General features: G+C 36.8%; 2 protein-coding genes across 4 annotated transcripts in view; both read left to right on the forward strand.

The window, feature by feature from the left end:
- Positions 1 to 16,393, forward strand: part of LOC110462759 (gamma-butyrobetaine dioxygenase-like) — a 32,582-nt gene extending 16,189 nt beyond the window's left edge. For 2 of the 3 annotated variants that reach the window (XM_021516905.1, XM_021516906.1), the window contains 2 exons: positions 135 to 236; positions 806 to 1,233. In XM_021516905.1, the coding sequence (XP_021372580.1) occupies positions 135 to 236; positions 806 to 913 (210 nt within the window). In that variant the 3' untranslated portion in view covers positions 914 to 1,233. Of the gene's footprint in view, positions 1 to 134; positions 237 to 805; positions 1,234 to 16,310 lie in introns of those variants that run through there. The other variant, XM_021516907.1, reaches the window with a different exon arrangement.
- A 74-nt stretch (positions 16,394 to 16,467) lies between these two features.
- Positions 16,468 to 17,946, forward strand: LOC110462760 (probable G-protein coupled receptor B0563.6). Its single transcript, XM_021516909.1, has one exon. It carries the CDS (start codon positions 16,477 to 16,479, stop codon positions 17,737 to 17,739), a length of 1,263 nt encoding a protein of 420 aa, XP_021372584.1. The 5' UTR covers positions 16,468 to 16,476; the 3' UTR covers positions 17,740 to 17,946.
- Positions 17,947 to 18,781: the final 835 nt, after the last annotated feature.

Genomic DNA, 18,781 nt, shown 5'->3' on the forward strand with positions numbered 1-18,781 from the left:
TAGATTTTGAGTCACATTTATTTTGGGTGCACTCCCTTTAATGTATAACAATTTTATTCTCTTTATTAAATGTGTGACCTTCTATTCAAATGTCAGCTTTGTTTGCTATTATATACCATTATAATAAATTTTAGAATATAGTCAGACTTCGGCCCGGGGATATCATCGCATTCAACAACAGACGAATGGCACACGCTCGAAATGAATTATCCGGAAGTGGTGAAAGGCATTTGCAGGTTAATATTCCATTTCCAAAGCAATCGCTTTTATGAATGATAATAAAACCAACATCGAATTCCTTACAATTTAGCAAACAGTTATTTCAACATGTATCGTGAGAAGAGAAACATACTGGTCTTAGTCTGTTCGTCTTTGGTAAAGACCATATAGCCTACCATTGTTCACCTCGAGTGGAAAATGTAATTTACATACATGTCTCGGCATGGTGAACAGACCCTTTTAAAGTTGGATATTGGGACTCCTCGCATGCAGCGTTGTGGCCCCTATTTAATTTTCTTTGTCCAGGCTATAAACTGTATGGTTTTTGACTTGGAGACACCAAAACTTATTAACATGTTTATCTGGACATAGCAAAGAGCTACGTACTAAATTTGGGGCATCCTGCCTGTCACTTGCAGAGTTATGGCTTTTTGTCTAGTTTTTTGTTCTGACCATACAATGACTTAACAGAAAGAAACAATCCTCGTTCATTTAATACAAATCTATGAATAAAGAGTAGTTTTCTTTGATGGTCTACGTTGATACCAATAGTTGTACGTTTTTTGGGGTGTTTTTTCTGTTCCAGGGTTGCTACGTAAATAGCTGTGAATACAAAAGTCGTTTGATCACTCTTGCAAGGAAGTATGGAGATGCGTCGTCAATCAAGCGCGTCGGCAACATGGATTGGATGTAGAAACCATGACGGGCTTCACGTTAGGCTCGGGCCTTTTGAGGATTAGTATGAACGTCGTTGTTTACAAGTGTACACACATCAGTAGACTACATTGTTTTGATTCTATTTCGTGGAATTGACTTTGTACAGTGTAACAATTGGGTATTGCGCAGAATCAATTTCGCTCAAACATACTCATATAACGTAGTATTTAAAAATAGATATATTTTGTGGCGTTGTACAGTGTTACTCAACTGAATATATTCAATGTTCTATCAAATGCCTGTTTGATCTTTGTATCGGTTGACATTTTTTTAAATTATTAATGAGATCAAATTGTACATCACTGCTATCTGATTTATGTTTAATTCTTAGAAACGAATACTTAACTGCTGAAGGAAAAAGAAGTATCCTCTTATTGCAGATGATGGCATATTGTGCATGAATAATATTTTGGAGATACTGCTGATTCCACCATTTTCTTAAATGCCTCTGGCAGATGAATTGGGAAATTTATGACGGGATAGGGAAATGTGGTGATCAGATACATTTGTAAAACGTCCGTTTTAGAGATGTTTACATCCTAACTAAAGGAAATACGTATGGATTTGTTTTCAAAGATTGAAAGCATGCATTTAATGCTACTGTTATGGTGTATTTAACATTCATTCGAATGATCGACCTCCGTTACAAGGAGTGTTTAAATGAAATTTCAAGACATTATTAATCACGCCTCCGGCAAAAATACCATGCAAATCACAAAGCAAGGCTCGCTTTCGGAACACAAATTGAGTTTCAATTCTATCATTTTCTTGCTCGGTTTTTTCCCAATTTTACAGGAAGTTGAAACAAACAATTCCCTCGCTTTATTACCATGAAACACACCATCATTTCTTTTTGTAGACAAAAAGGATATTAATTACCGAAGCCGTCATTCAAACTGCTTATCTTTTCAATAAATATCTCAAACATGGTATTTCAGTGAGGTATCACTCTAAAGTTGGCATCAGATTCGCGCTGTCACAAGGAGGCAAATACACCAACACACCCTACCTCCAGCACACATTTACACACACACGCATACATAACACAAATGGAGGCACGTACTAAAAGGACCTTGGCTGTTTACAGGACGTTATACAAAATTAAAGCAAAAATTCAAAGGACATATTCCTCAACCTAACAATGAAACAGTCAATCGATAATCAGTCAATCAAACCGTCGATAAATAATCATTCAATCAATAAATTCACCGAACATAGGTTTATTGCTATCAGATACACTTCACACGCGTGCTTCAAGGCATCCTCTCTACCGAAAGCTGTTGAAAGAAAATCCTGTACAACCAATCTACAGACATAAAGATATTCTATTGCATTGACAATTACAGTTGTTTCCCTGTATTTATGTGTCAACAATGTGACAAAAACATAGATATATTATTCATTCTGTTTCCATTTGATTGACATGCCAATAGTATGACAGGAGATGAAAACGATATAAACAACCAACGCAAATTCTAGTAACGATCTTTGTTTTGTGGTTTGGATGGCATTTCTGCTGAAGGCTTGATCAAGGATGTCTTGAAATTTCATTTAAGCACTCTTTGTGACAGAGCTCGTTCTATGTGTATTGACCATTTTTAATGATTTAAGGTTCACCAATAGAACAAATGTACTTATCTTGTAAACGTTCTCTTTTCTAATTTACCCACATATCATTCCCCTTTGTCATTTACAGACAGCTGATATCGTTATTTGTTTTCTCATGAATGTTTCGAACCGTTTTGATATGTTTTCCGATAAATGTGGATACTGACAGTGTACACTGATTGAACTGTTTATTATAAAACAAGCCATTCGGATTGATATGTCTCGCCTCTACCCCGCTTTGACCATCAGTGCACACGTCAGGATTGGTTGGTCTAGCAGTGATAGTTTCAGAGAAACTAACTTAAACGCAAAAACTTAATATTGATGGAGATTCTGACAAAGTCAATGGACCATGAAAGGTAGGCCGCATTACGCATTTGATGCATCGGTGGAGTTGTACTACCTAAGATGCATCTATGGTCCAGGTGTGGTTGGTGTAGCACTTATACTTTCAGTGAAACTTACTTAAACGCAAAAACTTGATTGCCTATTAGGCTTGTTCTATTATTAACATACTAGAAATATATTGCTTCACCATATAACAAAGTAAAAACGAATAACCTCAATGTTTTAATTTAATATTTGTGATACTGCTTTAGTATTTCCACGTCAAAGGGGAAACAGTACTTAACCTTTGGTGCGCGGAAATCGAGGTTTTCGGAACAAAAAAATCGAGTTTCCATTCTATCATTTTCTTGCTCGGTTTCTTTCCAATTTTACAGGAAGTTGAACAAACAATTTCCTCGCGTTACTACCATGAAACACACAATCATTTCTTGTTGTAGACAGAAAGTCAATCAATAAGTTCAGCCGTCATTCAAACATCTAATCCTTTCAACAGATGTCTTAAGCATGGTATTTTAATGAGGTAGCACTCTAAAGTCGGCATCAGATCCATGCTATCTCAAAGAGGCAAATACACCAACATACCCTGCCTCCAGCACGCAAACACACACGCACGCATACACTACACACATGGAGGCACGTCCTAAAATGACCTTGGCTGTTAACAGGACGTTAAACAACATTAAACCAAACTAAACCAATCAATAGGTTAGTTAATCATAAAAAGACGAAGTTATCAAAAATTCAATGAACCAATTCATCAACCTAACAGTGAAATAGTCAATCGATAATCAGTCAATCAAACGATCGATAATTAATCATTCAACCTATAAATTAACCGAACAATGTTTTATTGGCTATCAGATACACTTCACAAGCGTGCTTTAAGGCATCCTCTCTACCGAAAGCTGTTGAAAGAAAATCCTGTACAACCAATCTGCGGACATAAAGATATTGTATTGCATTGACAATTACAGTTGTGTCCCTGTATTTATGTGTCAACAATGTGACAAAAACCTAAATATATTATTCATTCTGTTTCCATTTGATTGACATGACAATAGTATGACAGGAGATGAAAACGATATAAACAACCAACGCAAATTCTAGTAACGATCTTTGTTTTGTAGTTTGGATGGCAGTTCTGCTGAAGGCTTGATCAAGGATGTCTTGAAATTTCATTTAAGCACTCTTTGTGACAGAGCTCGTTCTATGTGTATTGACCATTTTTAACGATTTAAGGTTCACCAATAGAACAAATGTACTTATCTTGTAAACGTTCTCTTTTCTGATTTACCCACATATCATTCCCCTTTGTCATTTACAGACAGCTGATATCGTTATTTGTTTTCTCATGAATGTTTCGAACCGTTTTGATATGTTTTCCGATAAATGTGGATACTGACAGTGTACACTGATTGAACTGTTTATTATAAAACAAGCCATTCGGATTGATATGTCTCGCCTCTACCCCGCTTTGACCATCAATGCACACGTTAGGGTTGGTTGGTCTAGCAGTGATAGTTTCAGAGAAACTAACTTAAACGCAAAAACTTGATGTTGATGGAGATGCTGGCAAAGTCAATGGACCATGAAAGCGAGGCCGCATTACGCATTTGATGCATGGGTAGAGATGTACAACCTAAGATGCATCTATGGTCCAGGTTTGGTTGGTGTAGCACTTATACTTTCAGTGAAACTTACTTAAACGCAAAAACTTGATTGCCTATTAGGCTTGTTCTATTATTAACATACTAGAAATATATTGCTTCACCATATAATAAAGTAAAAACGAATAACCTCAATATTTTAATTTAATATTTGTGATACTGCTTTAGTATTTCCACGTCAAAGGGGAAACAGTACTTAACCTTTGGTGCGCGGAAATCGAGGTTTTCGGAACAAAAATTGAATTTCCATTCTTTCATTTTCTTGCTCGGTTTCTTTCCAATTTTACAGGAAGTTGAACAAACAATTTCCTCGCGTTACTACCATGAAACACACAATCATTTCTTGTTGTAGACAGAAAGTCAATCAATTAGTTCAGCCGTCATTCAAACATCTAATCCTTTCAACAGATGTCTTAAGCCTGATATTTTAATGAGGTAGCACTCTAAAGTCGACATCAGATCCGTGCTGTCACAAAGAGGCAAAAACAACAACATGCCCTGCCACCAACATGCAAACACACAAGCATGCATACACTACACACATGGAGGCACGTCCTAAAATGACCTTGACTGTTCACAGGACGTTTAACAAAATTAAACCAAACTAAACCAATCAATAGATTAGTTTATCATAAAACGACGAAGTAATCAAAAATTCAATGAACCAATTCATCAACCTAACAATGAAATAGTCAATCGATAATCAGTCAATCAAACGATCGATAAATAATCATTCAACCAAAAAATTAACCGAAAATAGGTGTATTCACTCTGTTCCGCACAAAATAAATAAGTTTTACGGTAAAATAACTTTCACTTATATATTTGCATTATCACGATTAAACATTGCGATTATTTATCAAACTGCAAGTAAATTAACAGGTTAAAGTGACGTATATTTGCATAACCGTGCGTGCGATACTTGTATTTATCGCTTATTTTGTTCTTCTTCTACCACCTCGATAACAACAGCAATATTTTTCAGGTTAACTCATCAAAGCTATTATTGTTCAAAGCGTGCAAACTCTTAAGTCTACCCTTGTTCACCTGTGTAAACAAAGAAATTGGGATGTCGTTCGATTGTCGCACTGAATGGGTAAATAACAATTGTTATCATCATGGCTGGCTGATCGGGACCTAGTCATTGCTGCCGAAACATTTACCCTAGTTAAATTGGCACCTTCGAACATTCGACTTAAGCGGGGGAAAGTTTAGTATGATTGCTAACGTAGGAACTGAAATATATTCTCGACACAACCACTACATCCGAATGTAGTGTGCGAGACAACCATGCTAAATTTACTGATATAAAGAGGGCAAAGCATCGGGACCGAGGCAAACATTCAAGTCAACCGCTGTATTCGATTATAGCACGTTCGACAAAAACACGTTTTACTGTGTCGAGAAGAATAAATAAACAGACGAACCTGGTATCTGCACTTGTCTTTTTCAGGTTAATTAATCTGGAACTACGGAAGATACATATCGACTTGTGACAGTAGTATATCGAGAGGACTGTATTAAGCAGTTGTAATTGCAGGGACACATATGGTCCCTGTCCAAATCACAGTAAAACACTTGTTATTTGATTCATTGACCTTCAGCCAACGCGAGAAAATGGTTTTAGTAATAAAACAAATATAATAAAATCTCTCTTCGAAAAGGTCAATATAGCAACAATTCTGACCTACCTAAATTCTCTTGGTCTTTTCAAAAAGATATAACCAACCGTGGCCACTTTTGCTTTTCAAGTTAGTTGACATTTGCCTTTTTACCTTTTGTGAGTTTGACGTCATTTCCTTTTGGGTGTTTTATCTACCTTTTAGTGGTCCTAATGACGTCTACTGTGTTTATGGGCCGGTAGGAATCCGATGATCAATTAATCTAGCTGCAGAATCAGAACGCGCGCAAGTTCGGGGAAAGAAGAGACCTGCTGTATCCCACAGCATGATAGTATCAGAGGCGACCAATGTGGGGGGGGGGGCTGCTAAACCGGGGATGATTTCTTCCTTGTCTTCTTTTTAGGGGACATTGAGGAAACCAAGAATAGAACTGTTGTATCACTCTGCATGTGTATCGCAAAAAGGCGACTAATGTTAGGGCCCATACAGACTCGAGGGTTGTCTGCGTCATTTACGAAGGGGACATAGAAGAGACAAACATTTATCTTCTACCCACAATGCAACTCTTGAGATTTTTTCGTTTGCTGTCTTTCCTGTCTTCTTTTTTTCTCTATACTTTCTCTTTCCGGCGGTTTCTCCATAGACGCCCATCCACGTATGACCCTGGCTGTTGCGGGGACGTTAAACGCCAAACAAACACACTGCAGAATTGGGGTGGGGGAGCTTTTCCTTGGGGTCATTAATCAAACATTTATCTACAGGTCCATTGCAATACTTGTTTCCATTGTGCTCGGCGGTGTTTCCATAGGCAGTCGTATTCACAGGACATTGACTGTTAACCCCCATATAAAGTAATTTTATTAATAAGGACATATTTTAACATTCAGACGGCAGCTGGCTAACTGAAATGATGTCAGCATTACTGTATATATTTGTCGCAGTTAAATTACGGAGTTTATGAGTAAGAAATGACCAGTGTCATCTATAATTTTGGAAAAATTATGTATGCATGTTAACAGCTGTGAAAACTTTAAGTATTGAACGATGACATATTGAATATATTAATATTTCTCGCTGTTGTTAGTGTTATGTTAATTTAGTGTTTTAAACATATGTTTTAGCTACGAATAATCTACGGTCATATTTCTATTATATTGGAACATAGTGTTCAGATTTAATAAAATCAATCAATCAAGCATGTCGCTTCATTACTGTTGAATGTGAATGTTGAGGACTTCGTATGTGCCTTTGTCTATCGCACCCCCTAGTGTAATGTAATACATCTGCTGTTCAACTCTTGTTAGTTTTGCAATATATATACTTGTCGTTCTGAGCCATAATTTCAATCTACGTCTATTCTGGTCTCATTTCTAACTGTCGCTGAAAAGAGCGTGTGTGGCATATCTTATGTTAGTTCGCCTGGACTAACAAGATTTGGCATGGAAGTTTTGTTTTGGCACGAAGAGTATAGTAAGTATGCCGGTTACCTATATACTGATACACGTGACAGCCAGGTATATAAAGAAATCATTCCTGGTGGGAGACTATGGATGACTTTGTAAAACTTTGCCTTAGTTAGCCTTTACCTTACAGTCCTAGTTTATATAGGAGCGGGGAATATTAGTTAGCCTTTAGCTCATAGTCCGAGTTTATAGGGGAGCAGGGAGTACTAGTAAGCCTTTGATTTACAGTCCTAGTTTATAGGGGAGCGGGGAGTATTAGTAAGCCTTTGATTTACAGTCCTAGTTTATAGGGGAGCGGGGAGTATTAGTAAGCCTTTCGTTTACAGTCCTAGTGTATAGGAGAGCGGGGAGTATTAGTAAGCCTTTCGTTTACAGTCCTAGTTTATAGGGGAGCGGGGAGTATTAGTAAGCCTTTGATTTACAGTCCTAGTTTATAGGGGAGCGGGGAGTATTAGTAAGCCTTNTTTACAGTTCTGGTTTATATTGGAGCTGGGAGTACTAGTAAGCCTTTAGTAAGCCTTTCGTTTAAAGTACTAATGTATAGGGGAGCGGGGAGTACTATTTAGCCTTTAGCTTATAGTCCTAGTTTATAGGGGAGCGGGGAATACTAGTTAGCCTTAGCTTATAGTCCTAGTTTATATGGGGGCGGGGAGTATTAGTAAGCTTTTGGTTTACAGTTCTAGTTTATACGGGAGCGGGGAGTATTAGTTAGGCTTTAGCTTATATTCCTAGTTTATAGGGGAGCGGGAAGTATTAGTAAACCTTTAGCTTATAGTCCTATTTTATAGGGGAGCGGGGAGTATTAGTAAGCCTTTGGTTTACAGTCCTAGTTTATAGGGGTTGGGAGTATTATTTAGCCTTTGGTTTACAGTTCTAGTGTATACGGGAGCGGGGAGTACTAGTAAGCCTATGGTTTACAGTCCTAGTTTATATGGGAGCGGGGAGTACTAGACCTTTCTCATTTTGAGGTAGACCAAGCACGGAGCGGGGAGACAGACACCTAGAATAGCAAATTTAGGGAACATCTCAAAACCATTTCTTATGCAAAACGTGCACACCTCGACAAACCCTTTATGAAGCTTTTTTGATGTTATCACAGCGTATGTATGACCCATATAAAATATTAGTCTGTTTCTATTGCATGAAAATATTACCAACGCCGTTAATTTAAACCGAAATTAGGATAGGGCATACAATTTTATAGATTTCTTAAGACCGTTTTGGTTCGACAGGTAACACAGAACCATATATGAAGGCCTGGTTTTCTATCCCTCTATTATAAAAATAGTCTATCTCTACTATAAAATGAGTTGAGTGTGATTCTAAAATCAATTTTAAGGTGGTTTTTCGAGTCACCAAAACGACGCTCAAATTCTTACACAATTGCCAACCATCGGACCAAATTTGGAAATAGATTTCCTGGATAATTGTTTGATTCTTGGCGACAAGATATTCCCCAACATATATCCTATCATGACGCCATTTCGCAAGCAACAAATCAGACAAGCTCCCCAGAATGCTAGACATTTCTCATTTTGAGGAAGACCGAGTGCGGAGAGCGGAGACGGACACTAACACAAGCAAACATGGAGGTCATCTCAAAAAATAATTTTATTCATAGAAAGATCATTGTGTAGTGGAGTCAAACACATGTCCCGTACGTCAGGTAAAGGAACAGGTAATATTCTATGGAGACGCATATATGTTCAAGACTTTTATACACTGTAAGATATCAATTACCACTACTGGAAAAGTCTTTGTCGCCTCACAGCAAGAGCTGCACAAATGTCAACTGTAGCAGAAATGTACAATCATGGGTTGCGCCACAGAATTCCGATGACACGATACATTTTCATTTTACGAATAAAATGTTCCAGGCTTACGCGATGCCTATTCATGATAGCGTCAAGGTGCAGATATTTGTTCTGCACATTCTGGGGAGCTTGTCTGATTGGTTGCTTGCGAAATGGCGTCATGATAGGATATCTGTTGGGGAATATGTTGTCGCCAAGAATCAAACAATTATCCAGGAAATCTAATTCCAAATTTGGTCCGATGGTTAGCAAATGTGTGAGAATTTGAGCGTCGTTTTGGTGACTCGTAAAACCACCTTAAAATTGATTTTAGAATCACACTCAACTCATTTTTATAGTAGAGATAATAATGAATAATTGATTATTCATACAAAAATACAATTTTGCAGAAATCGCAACATATCACTGTTATTTCATCGCCGAGTAACCTCTCCCAATCAGAATTTGGAATTACAAATACCTTGCCAAAACACTGCGTTATATGACGTCATCATTTTTGTGTTGATCATTTTGATATTATGGGAGATGACCAGAAAAAGTATTTCATCGGGGAAATAATCAAGATTAAATTACTAGTCAATTTACAAATATCATATCCAAATTTATCACATGAATACCGTGTTATGCAGTGTCATAAAGCCATCACTCCGGAAATGACGTAACCATCAATGTGACGTCAAGTCATTATGAAGCAGTCACAATTTTCATCGTTTCAGAGGCAGCCAAGTGCAAAATATTCGTTTCAGATCACAATTATACAGTTTACTTTGTATAATATGATAAAAGGAATCTGTCATTCGTTTCCCTTCATATCAGATTGATGATACTTGTTTTGTTTGACTGCCAGGAACTTATCATGCTTCGTGCCTATCAAAAGAATCCCTGCTCTTGGTTACGAAATAATTGGCGAAATTCAAGGAAATTCGTCTCTTCTTCCACAAAAAACGCGTGGTTTATACGAAAAATCCACCATGAAACAGCTACGAGACAGATTATCAACCAAGCTGTCTCTCCTTAGAAAGGGAACGGAGGATAGCGAGATTGCCTACATAATGAATTCATCATTCTTTCCCATTGACCGTTTACAGCTTCATTACTTTAAATGTGAATTTATGCAGCGATATCATATGAAGAGACTAACAGGCGAAATTGCATTCATAGGGCTACAGCTGTATGAACGGAATAGGATCAGTATCATTTTGACGCTTCTCCTTGCGCATAACACAAGACTTCCCTAGCAGCAATCATCCAGATGAAGTTAAGTTTTCCATGAATGTGGTTTGAAAGGACGATAATGGAAACCTTAAATGATTAAGATAACTAAGAAATACGAATATACAATTAAAAAAAATGTAAAGAGCTATGGCGGGTTGCTATGACTATTTTTATCCAAAGGTGTGATCCGCTAGTGCTCGCGTGCCACCGTGTACCCTGCCATGAAGCGTCCTTAGGTATTTCTATACAGGTAGCTCTATCGGAATCCTGTGTCTGAGAATATATTATTGCAAACAGCATAATTTAAGGTCACAAGTTAACTGCGTTACACATTCGGCTACAACGGACATTGACGTATATGGAAATACAAACTGTTTTTACCCAAGAAACACCTGTCGCAGTTTAAAGAAACTTTTCCGGCATACGAGGTGTGTATATCAAGAAATCAAAAAGTTAATTCAAAAGTGGGTCCTCGGATAGGAAAGTGTTGGAAAGTATTTTTTTAAAGTCTGGGATACCCAATTACTTTCATAGAAATAGTGAATATGGCTATATTTGCAGTATCATATTAACAATACTTAATATCTCAGCAGTTCAAAAATTCATATATCCGTTCTCATAAGTGCCGACTTGGGGAAATATGGGCAATTTTCCGCCATAGTATTACTGGTATTAAAGTTAAATATATTACTGGTATTAAAGTTAAATATCAATCTCTATTCAACCCCTTTATGTATGCATTCGTTGTAATGTGTAGTTTGAAAGTAGAATCCCAAGATGTCGGTGGGTGATTTCTGGAGTATCCAAAAACACACCCGTACAGTCCGATGCCTAGTTCCTAACTGAAGTTACAAATCGTAATCGTGTCCTAAGTACATTTACACAAAAGCAATTAAGTATTTAGTTTGAGTGACATCTGTCATTCATAGCAATCGGCCTTTCAGACTTCGGCCGTACCCGACCAGGTAAGCTAATTTAGCTGTCCTTTGTCTGAGACTGAATGCAGTGTCTGAATTGGTATGACCAGTTAATCCTGTTACGTAATATAATCAAGTTGAAGTTTAAGTTTTATTTATTCACTCCGACACACTTACGTGTGTAACAAGAGGTCACATACATATAGTAAGTATGATACATGGCGTGTGATGTACACAATTACAACATTGTACATAGCATAGATACATATAGAAGTACACAAATGGTACAGAAATTAAGTTAATATTTTTTCAAGCTTTTCTATGAATTTACAAAGTTTTGTGTAAATTTTTACATTAAATATATTAAACAATCCTTGCATTTTTAATTGACTTGGATAAGTGAAATAATATTTTGGTATATATTTCTCTCTTAGACATTTAACTAAAACACTTTCACATATAAATAAGTAATGAAATTCATCTCCAATGTACAAATTACATAATGTACAGGTTCTTTCTTGACGAGGAATACCTAACCATCTTCCTTTTTCTATGGGTAAATGCATATTGCAAGAACGGAATTTACACATTATTTTCCTATCATTTGTATTAAGTTTAATTAAATATTTTTCTTGTTCAAACTTTGTCTTTAATATTGAATATGTTTGTCCTCTAGAGGAGTTAAGAATATTATCAAACCATTTCTGTATAAATTGATCCTTCAGTCTACTTTTCACAAGCTTCTTAATTTCGTCTTTTGAAAAAGAACGTGTAGATTGATAGTACCACACATAGTTCAGGCCAGTTTGAGAAAAAATATCTTTAACATATGCGAGCCATTTAAAAGATATATGGTATAAGATGGACAAAGTAAATGCATGAGTTAATCTGACAACAATGACACATGTCGACTTTAAAGGAAAGGCTTCATAAATGGAATATATCTAAATTGACACAAGTTCATGAGAAACAATTTACACATATAGTTCCAGGATATTAATTATATTTATGTCACACGATGGTATAGATTGAATGAAAGTTTATAGGTTAAAAAACGCCAAATAACGAATATAATGATTTTATTAAATCAAAGTTCAAATTTAGCACTTTTATCATAAAATTCTTCATGATACTTCCGTGAACCGCAGAAGGTAGACATCACAATTGCGATGTCGTTGCCTTCTGAGGACGAGGTGGAGACCAGCACAGCTCCACCGAAAAAGGAAAAAAAGAAAGATAATTTGGCACCAATTATGCTAGAAAACCAACGCCAGTACCAAAAAACTGTTAACTAAAAAAAATCCAAAACTCCTAAAAGTATTCGGTACGCATCATCAGACGACGCTGATTAGAAATAATGAATCCTAGACAATAAAATAAATACAACGGTAAAGTGACGAGTTACTTCTTTACTTTATTAGTGTAATACGTAATAATGCTGTTTTGGTCTCTGTGGAGTATAACATATAGATAGATAGATAGATAGATAAAAACAAAAATATGAATAAGAAATTATCAATCTTTATCATGCTACTAAATCATGAAATTACCCATGGCTTAGAGGTTTCTAATAACCCCCTCCACCACCCCACCACCCCCACCCCCAACCCGGTCACCTTCTCCATGTCACTTCACTACGTGTTCAAAATGTAGATTTAGTTTAAACCTAATATAAGTAACGGAGGTATAGAAAACCAGGCCTTCATATATGGTTCTGTGTTACCTGTCGAACCAAAACGGACTTAGAAATCTATAAAATTGTATGTCCTATCCTAATTTCGGTTTAAATTAACGGCGTTGGTAATATTTTCATGCAATAGAAACAGACTAATATTTTATATGGGTGATACATACGCTGTGATAACATCAAAAAAGCTTCATAAAGGGTTTGTCGAGGTGTGCACGTTCTGAATAACAAATGGTTTTGAGATGTTCCCTAAATCTGCTATTCTAGGTGTCTGTCTCCACGCTCCGTGCTCGGTCTACCTCAAAATGAGAAAGGTCTACTAGTAAGCCTTTGGTTTACAGTTCTAGTTTGTTTCAGTGGGGTAAAAATACCAGTATTTAGTCCGTCCGATGAGTAGAGTTCAAAATGATTGGTCCTATCATTGGAACAATACATAAATATGTTGTCTCTTCAGGGTGATCAGTGGGAGCAGTATATCGCTGTCCTAATACTCTTACATGGGCAGTAAGGGCGTTAGGTCATGCGTCATCAGTAAGGACAGTACATCAATGTTTAGTGAGGAGAGTTTATCCATGTTTGGCCTTCAATGGGGTAGTTTTTCAATATTTAGTCACGTTACCAAAAAATCGGCAGTAAACCTGGAATTATTTAAGGGATCAATCGGCTTCATTTTAACGTTGTCCCCCGATTTATTAGATGAGCTCTTACTCTTTGTAGACTTTTGAGGTCGCGGAGAATGTAGCACCAACAAGTGCTATTATATATGAAACTTCTTTCTTGTGTTTACTTACCAATGCCTCTATCTTCTCGGCTGAAACAAATGTAGTTAATCTGAGTTTGATGAAATCAAGAAAACAATATGCTGCTGTAAATTGGATGTGAAACAAAATATAACCAAGCCAATTCATCTATTAAACTATGTAGCTCTGATTTTAGTCATTTAATGGCAAATTCTGTTAATTCAAATTTACAATATAAATGGTGTGAAGAGGTATTTGCAATTCAATCTAACCTGGGTACATGTTTGGTTTGGTTTGATTTTATTTTGTTCAACGTCCTATTAACAGCTAAGGTCATTTAAAGACATGCCTCCATGTGTGTTGTGTAAGCGTGCAAGGGTATGTTGTTATACTTGCCTCCTTATATTAGCGCGGATCTGATGCCGACTTTATAGTGCTATCTCACTGAAATAACATGCCGAAGGCACCCAGAACAGCATTCCGACCGGTCAAATTAAACATGTGCAACCAACAAGTAAAGCAGACCGCAGATAGAACAAAGTTTTCCCCTCACGTCTAAGTATAGGCCATACCAAGTTTACGTACGCTTACATTGTTCGAGAAGAAGGTCAACATTGGTATTATATTTGTTTTCAACCATTTACAGTCGAACATTTTATGATTGAATGTGTCGATTAAACACAAATGTGTAACAGAATTTCTATAATGTACCGACTATGAAAGTATGATATAAGTTTTCCCGTCATTTACAATAAATGTACCTGTACTACAAATTGATATAATATGTCGCCAATTCGTTTGGTATTGGTGATTTTTGCATTTTTTGAGCATTTCAACCTTTTTGTGAACGCCTATGTATAGTGTTTGTATGGCCCTGAATGAATCAAATTGTCTGCTGGCCGTAAAACAATATAAAACATTAAAGAAACAAATTCTCAGCGGGGGTTGTAGATCAATGTTTCGCGATGTCAATATGCCTGAAGCCACTAATTTTACAGGCGCCCAACTCAACCCGATTTCTAAATATACTGCAAGATCCCTGTAGTAGATTTCTCGCCAGCGACTTTTTAAATACTATTTACAGATCCAAACAGCAGACAACAGTTATTTGAAAACGATACCTAAGTTAAATGAGATTTGTGATCACGGAGGCGGCAGTTGGGGGTATCATATAACACCGATGACTACCGCTAAGGGAAACACTCCTATCAATCATAGCCAGACTTATCATACTGAACACCAGCGCTCTAAGATCGATACATGAAAAATTCTACTGTAGTTGTGAGACGTGACAGTATCAGCAATGGCAACATCTGTAACGCTTAGTCTTATAGGTGCGTACGTTGACAATTACAACATGCGCATGGGAAAAGGGAGTAGCCAATGTGTTGTGTGGCACCTAGATCACAGCGTGTCTTGGATGCCTATTACCAACACATACAAAACACGGACACATCGGTTTATTACATATGAGCTTTCTGAAACACGGAATTCTTTTCAAGGCGCAAAAATGACTGGATTGTTATTTGATATAAAGATATTCGGACTTTAATTTCTCGGTTTGAAGAAAGTTTTTTTAAATAGTCAATTGCCCAGTAGAAATGCGGGGCAAATCCGGATTTATTTCTAAATTTCGATTAGTGTATTAGAAAATGCTTTTTTCTGAACAATGTTTACAACGACAGGATTAAGAAAGAGTCCAAATTGTGAATATCGCCGTTTCAAGGTAATAAAACATTATGTTCATTGATTTTCAAGCGAAAACGTATCCCTGTGGGTTTCTTTAGAGTGAGTTCGGATAACGGTCTGTTTCACTATTGATCGGTACATAGTAGATATAACACATGTTCGTCAGTATCAGGGATGTTTCAAAAGTTGGAATCGGTAAAATATGTTAACATAGTTTTTGTGATATTTTGTAACATAGCTAGGCCTAAGTACTATTAAAAGAACTTTTGGTCCTATATATTACGAGTTTTAATATTGATGCAAGTCTTTGTGGTGGTATTATCTGACAGCTGACCCGGATATACCATCAATATAAGTGAGCATTCCAAATTGATATGTTCTACAGCAAAAAGGGTTACCATGACAAAGGTTTAAGAACTCTCTTAAACGGACGATTATATATTTTGCACATATGTTCCATGAATGCACGTCCCGTGAAATAACGATATTTTAATAACAAGGATGTTTTGGCAATACGTAAAAAGATCATTTCACAGGAAGTGTGTTTATAGTGTTAATGTTACACAGATTTTGATAATTCGTTTATTTTGTTTTGCATTTTCAGTAAATCACCAGTTGTCGCTGCCGAAGCATCGCTGATGGGATGTGCTATGCTTGACGATCCTATTTCCATAAAGGAGCAGCGGATATGAAACCAATACCCTGCTTAACAGGAGTATTTCTTACACGATTGGATATTTACCATCTTTAACAAATCGTTACATCAGCAAATGTTAGACAAGTATACAACAATGGTTCGATTCGAGGCATTGGCCGAAATCAATTCTACATTGATCGGCTTTGATTACAAACGTTTATGCACTCAAACCATACCTGTCCTTAAATTAAACGTCACTGCAGGTGATAACGAAACAAACCTTTCCAGAGAATTAGATCAAATTTCGGCTGCAATTAATCTCTATTTCCCGCCAATTTTAGTTGTTATGGGCACTATTTGTAACTGTATTGTCATCAAAGTCATGCGCAGTATGTACTTCCGGTTTTTGTCGACATCATTTTACATGGCAATCAACGCATTTATTGACAATTTCAGTCTGTTGTTCTTGTTGACGGTGCATTGGATTAATGCAAACTTCCCGTGGATCATTTACAGAGGAATTAACGCGCATTTTATGTGTAAAGCATTCAACTTCTTCGGATGGACAAGTAGTGACCTTGGGATTTTATTGACCGCTGCCATGACACTTGAAAGAAGTCTCGCCATAACATTTCCTCTGAAGGCTCAGAAATGGTGTAGTGTTTCTCGTGCAAAACATATGTCATTGTTACTACTTGTATTGGCTATGATTAAAAACGCTCATTTCCTTTTCACTTCTGGTCTAATGTCACAGAAACAAAGATACAAGCTCTGTGAAATTTCTTCAAATAATAAAAACATGGTAATGTTTTGGCGTCTCATCTGGCCGTGGATTCATCATTGTTTTCTCTTCATAATGTTTACAGTGATAATCATCAGTAACATCATCATTCTCCGACACGTGAAGTTGTCATATATCGTACAAAAGGCGGCAAATGTATACTACAGAACCGGAAGTAAAAAAGTGGAAACAAGGACGCAGGTTTCAACAAATCCGAGGTCCCGCAGACGACAGATTCTGATGATGCTATTGGCAGATTCTATAACCATCGTGATATGCACTTTGCCTTTTTCGATTTACACAAGCGTGACGTCTAATGTGGTAATAGAGGATGACGAAGCTAAATCTGTGGATATTTTAATCTATTCGGCATCGTTCTACCTCCTATACATCAACAGGTGTGCAAACTTCTACCTGTATTGTTTGAGCGGATCCAGATTTCGATTTGCTCTAAAGTTTGTTTGCACTTATAAAAGAACGATGACGAACTCGTATCGGATGAAAACTAACGTAAACCCGGCACATGAGACTTTGATCGACTGTCAGCTGAACGCTACTGTGGAACTGGGGGACGAACGTCGTGACACCTACGTCTGCAGGATGTGCGAGGGATAATCAACAATGACGAAGGAGCATCGTTCTTCCGGAAAACACCATCAATTTTAATTCACAGAATATCCACAAGAAAGAACACTGGGTCTATATTAAAATGTGTTTGTTTAAACGTCCGTCCTTTTGCGTGTCAATCAAAATAAGAACGGCTTCGTGTGTCTTGCTGTATGTTGTGAAGATGGTATGTTTATTTCTGTACGTTCATGTTTTCTATTTTATGATATGATATTACAATCTATATATATATCGATATTATTGTGTGTTTTTTTGTGTAATCAGTGTGAAGGTGCTCATTCTTACACCTTTCTCTATTCTACGTGTCTAAATGTGCTTTGCCACGTTTACGCACTACTGCAATAACAATAAATCTGTTTCCATGTGTACTTTATTTCGTAGATAACGTATATAGAATAATAAGAGAAAAGTCGAGTTTGTTTCATTTTCTTTAAGGTCCTATTAACAGCTAACGTCATTTAAGAACCAATTACTTGAAATCGCGATTTAAAGTTTAAAATTTTAAGTAATTATCAATAGAATAAAAAAAAAGAGAACGAAATTTATTAATGAATGATTCTACTCACGAATCAACGCGATCATTAATCTCTCACAAAGTTTAGTGTTTATATCCCAACAAAATTGCATATGCAAACTTGGAATTACATCAGGTCCGAGAATAAGTAGGATTACAATATCGAATGCACACCCTGACATAGAGGTTGAATGTGATCGCAACGTCAGAAACGCAAACAAACACTCGTGATAACAATATCAGTCCCACAACGTGACATTCGACATTCTTGTTCCTTGTAACAGTCCTGTTATAGATTAATCAGGCATTATGGGTCACTTTCATATTGCTGATAATACTGCAAATTCAGGATCTGAATCAGATTGGCCATCTGTCCAACTGAACCCCTTTCTACGCTATTAACCACCAAACCATTCTCGTAATTCCAGGGGTTATCCTTACGTACGCTCTCTGCACCCCTAAAGTATGTCGTAACAATCTCAAAACCTCGGTTCGCGCCACCTTGTGGATGATGCA

Source organism: Mizuhopecten yessoensis, unplaced genomic scaffold, assembly GCF_002113885.1.
Source record: "Mizuhopecten yessoensis strain PY_sf001 unplaced genomic scaffold, ASM211388v2 scaffold10829, whole genome shotgun sequence".
NCBI classification, from domain to species: Eukaryota; Metazoa; Mollusca; class Bivalvia; order Pectinida; family Pectinidae; genus Mizuhopecten; species Mizuhopecten yessoensis.